Here is a 3,203-nt window from a genome sequence, read left to right on the forward strand (position 1 = left end):
TATCCAAAATAAATGAAAACATATGTCCACCCAAAAATTTATACATGAATATTCATAGCAGCTTTCTTCATAAGAGCCAAAAACTGGAGACAACCCACATTCCCATCGGTTGTTGAATATTTTTTCATATACTTTATTCATACAATGTAATAATATTTAACAACAAGGGATGAACTATTGATATCTGAAACATGGATGAATATACATAATGTTATTCTAAGTGGAAAAGAGTTCACACTGTATGATTTCATTTACAGGAGATTCTAGAAATGGTAAAATTTACAGTGGCAGAAAGATTGATGGTTGCCCGAGGCTGGGATCAGGGGTGGGGAGGATTGCCTACAAATGGGGCACTGGAGAATTTGAGGGATGATGGCAGGTTCTATAGCTTGTATATACAATTGTCAAATCTCATCAAACTGCACATTACAATTGTGTGAACTTTATTATATATAAAGTATACCTTAATAAAGTTGGTTTACGAAAAACAAAGTTTTCAAAGGCAAAAATATAAAGATAGTATAATCCCGGTATTATCTGTAAATATGCTTAGAAAGGAGTCTGGAAACATCTACGTCAGTAATAAATGCTGAAGTTGAAGTGGAGAATCCAGGTGGCTGTTAGTCCTTCTTCATGTTTTTCCGTAATTTTTCGTATTTTTAAAGATCATTGCCATGCTTATAATCAAAAAATATATTTTTGCTTGTGTGTTGAATGAAACATTGCTTTGCAGGAATAAAAAAAATATTGTTCTCCCAAGGCAAGAGCAAAACAAATTTTATTGCACATGTAGCTTAAGATCATGTTCAACAAGAAGTTGAACCAACTATCTTCTGAATTTTAACCTTCCAGCCGGACTCACACACACCTGGCTTAGCACCCCCCCCACCCAGCAGATGGGCACTCACCCCTCTCATCCCTGGGACTGAAGCAGAAGAAATACAGCTGGTTTCAGGACAAGAAAACCTAACCCAGAAGAGGAAGACGTTGCCAAAGCATTTGGCTAGAAGAAAGAGGTATTCCCAGAACATCCGTAAGCACTGCGTTCACAAAGTTCTGCCACAGGAATCTCTTCCTTTCCAAATCAAGCTTGTTTTACCAAAGCCTCTTCTCGACTTTGCCAGAAAGTTCTGACCAGATCTGCAGCCCTCCTGCAGAACCGTTCTTGGAGAGCTCTACAGCTGAAGGAAGCCATGCTCCTTGCTCAAGATTAAACCTTGGCCAGCCTCAAGGTTTACCATTTACTGCATTCTAAAAATGCAGGTCCCAAGGCCGCCACCCTGGAGCTAATGGATAAGATCTCTAATGGTGAAGCTTAAGACTCTGTATTTTTAAAACCTCCCCAAGTGAATCTCAGGGAGCACATGGAAGCTTTAATCTGCATCTGGGGTTCTCATTTAAAATATACGGATTGCCAGGCCACACCCCTGTGGATTCTAACTCTGCCTGTCTCCGGGAAGGCTCCAGAATCTCTATTTTAACTAGCCCCCAGGTGATTCTGATACAAGGGGATTCTGGTCCACAAACCACATTTCGAAAACCCAATGGTGGGTGCCAGAGTAAATTTTCCTGGCCCAATGCCCAAGAGGGAGCCAAGGAAGAGGCAGGAGAACTAATTTGGTTATGCCAGCAAGCTCCAATTTATTAAGTTAACAAAGAGAAATTTTTGCACTCAAAAGCAGCAGAAAGCTGAGGAGGAAAGTCAGTCCCAAAGCCACCTTAAGTAAGAGGATACCTTACAGTGACAAGACACTTAAGTCCATGAAAATAAAGCAATGGGGATTCACCCTGCGAGCTTCGGGGATCACTTTGGATGGGACCCAGTTTCCATTTCTCACCAGCATATGGCTCTTATTCTCAGGGCCTTGAAACACCAGGGCAGGCGATGGAGAACAGGCCCTCGTCTACAAATAACACGGAGGCAGGACGCTGTCTTGGGAGCCAGGAATGTCCTGGAGACAAGGAGTCTCTCCACCTGCGGCAGGTGGAGGCTTTGCTTGGGCCACCTCCGAGGAGCGGGTGGAGGGCTTCACTTGGTCTCGCAAACAGGCGTAGGCTGGCAGCAGACCGGGCCGCAGCACCCCGACGGGCCGCAGCAGCTGGACCCACAGCAGCCGCTCCCGCAGCCCCCGCAGCCAGAGCCGCAGCCAGAGCCGCAGCAGCCGCTCCCGCAGCAGCCGCTCCCGCTCCCGAAGCCTCCGCCTCCGAAGCCTCCGCCTCCAGAGCCGCCTCCAGAGCCCCCGCAGCCACAGCAGGAGCCGCAGCAGGACGCGCAGCAGGGGCCGCAGCAGCCACAGCAGGCGGGCTGGCAGCAGCACACTTCACAACAGTCTTGGTCTTGAGGGCAGCAGGTGAAGCAGTCCCCTGGGCAGCACCCCATGGTCCCGGCGGGTCAGGTGGCAGGTCAGGAGCGCGGCCGGAGTTCCCCACTTCTGACAGTGGCCAGTGGCCAGCAGCTTTTATAGCCCCTCACTGGAGGGTGTTGGCACAGAGGACAGGATGTTTCCTTTGTTATTATTTATGCCAGTTTCCATAAGAACGTTTCATTAGCTGCCTGTTTATTTTCCAGCTCTGAGTACCTCAACTCATAAAAAAGCCCCACTCGGCCCAACTGCTATTTGTCCAGAGGGTAAAAATACATCTCCGAAAAGACCTGTCATCATGGCCAAACTCGGGCCAGCCATCATTAACCCAGGTTGGAGAGAGCCAGGGCCTCTGGCTCTGGAATGGGTGCTCCCCTTCCACATCTCCCTGGTGGCACGTTGGCAGCCGACCCCTTTCATCATGAGCGCTCATCCTGGAAAATCAGAAGGCTAAAGGCTGGATGACCCGTGCCTCCTACCGAAGGCAGAGGCTGCTGTACAAGGTCTGGTCCTGTGGCTCCTCCCAGGCGGGAATGGCGTCCTCATGCCAGCCAGTGTGAGCAAGGCAAACACTTGTGACTGTGTGTGGTATGTGGAGTGTGCCACACAATTGTTTGGGCTTGGTCAGTGAGCATCAGTCATGATTAATAACTGCCTTGTGAAAAGGAAAGAGACTCATCATAAAACTGCAAGAGGTGGGAGCCACGTTCTCCCTGGACCTCCTGGTGAACTGAATACTCACACTCCTCTCTAGGTGGGCGGAAAGAGCAGTGGTTGGAACGCTTTCCTTGATGGAAGGAGATGAGGGGAGGGAGGGGGAGGAAGGGGAAAGAAAAGAAG

General features: G+C 48.5%; 2 protein-coding genes across 2 annotated transcripts in view; both read right to left on the reverse strand.

Annotated features, from left to right (window-relative positions):
• Positions 1 to 106, reverse strand: part of LOC100474721 (keratin-associated protein 16-1) — a 1,750-nt gene extending 1,644 nt beyond the window's left edge. Inside the window, exon 1 of the mRNA XM_034640684.1 lies at positions 99 to 106. Within this exon, the coding sequence (XP_034496575.1) occupies positions 99 to 106 (8 nt within the window). The remainder of the gene's footprint in view (positions 1 to 98) is intronic.
• A 1,510-nt stretch (positions 107 to 1,616) lies between these two features.
• Positions 1,617 to 2,416, reverse strand: LOC100463668 (keratin-associated protein 17-1). Its single transcript, XM_011228592.3, has one exon. It carries the CDS (start codon positions 2,378 to 2,380, stop codon positions 2,030 to 2,032), a length of 351 nt encoding a protein of 116 aa, XP_011226894.2. The 5' UTR covers positions 2,381 to 2,416; the 3' UTR covers positions 1,617 to 2,029.
• Positions 2,417 to 3,203: the final 787 nt, after the last annotated feature.

The sequence above is a fragment of the Ailuropoda melanoleuca genome, chromosome 13, assembly GCF_002007445.2.
Source record: "Ailuropoda melanoleuca isolate Jingjing chromosome 13, ASM200744v2, whole genome shotgun sequence".
Taxonomy (NCBI): domain Eukaryota; kingdom Metazoa; phylum Chordata; class Mammalia; order Carnivora; family Ursidae; genus Ailuropoda; species Ailuropoda melanoleuca.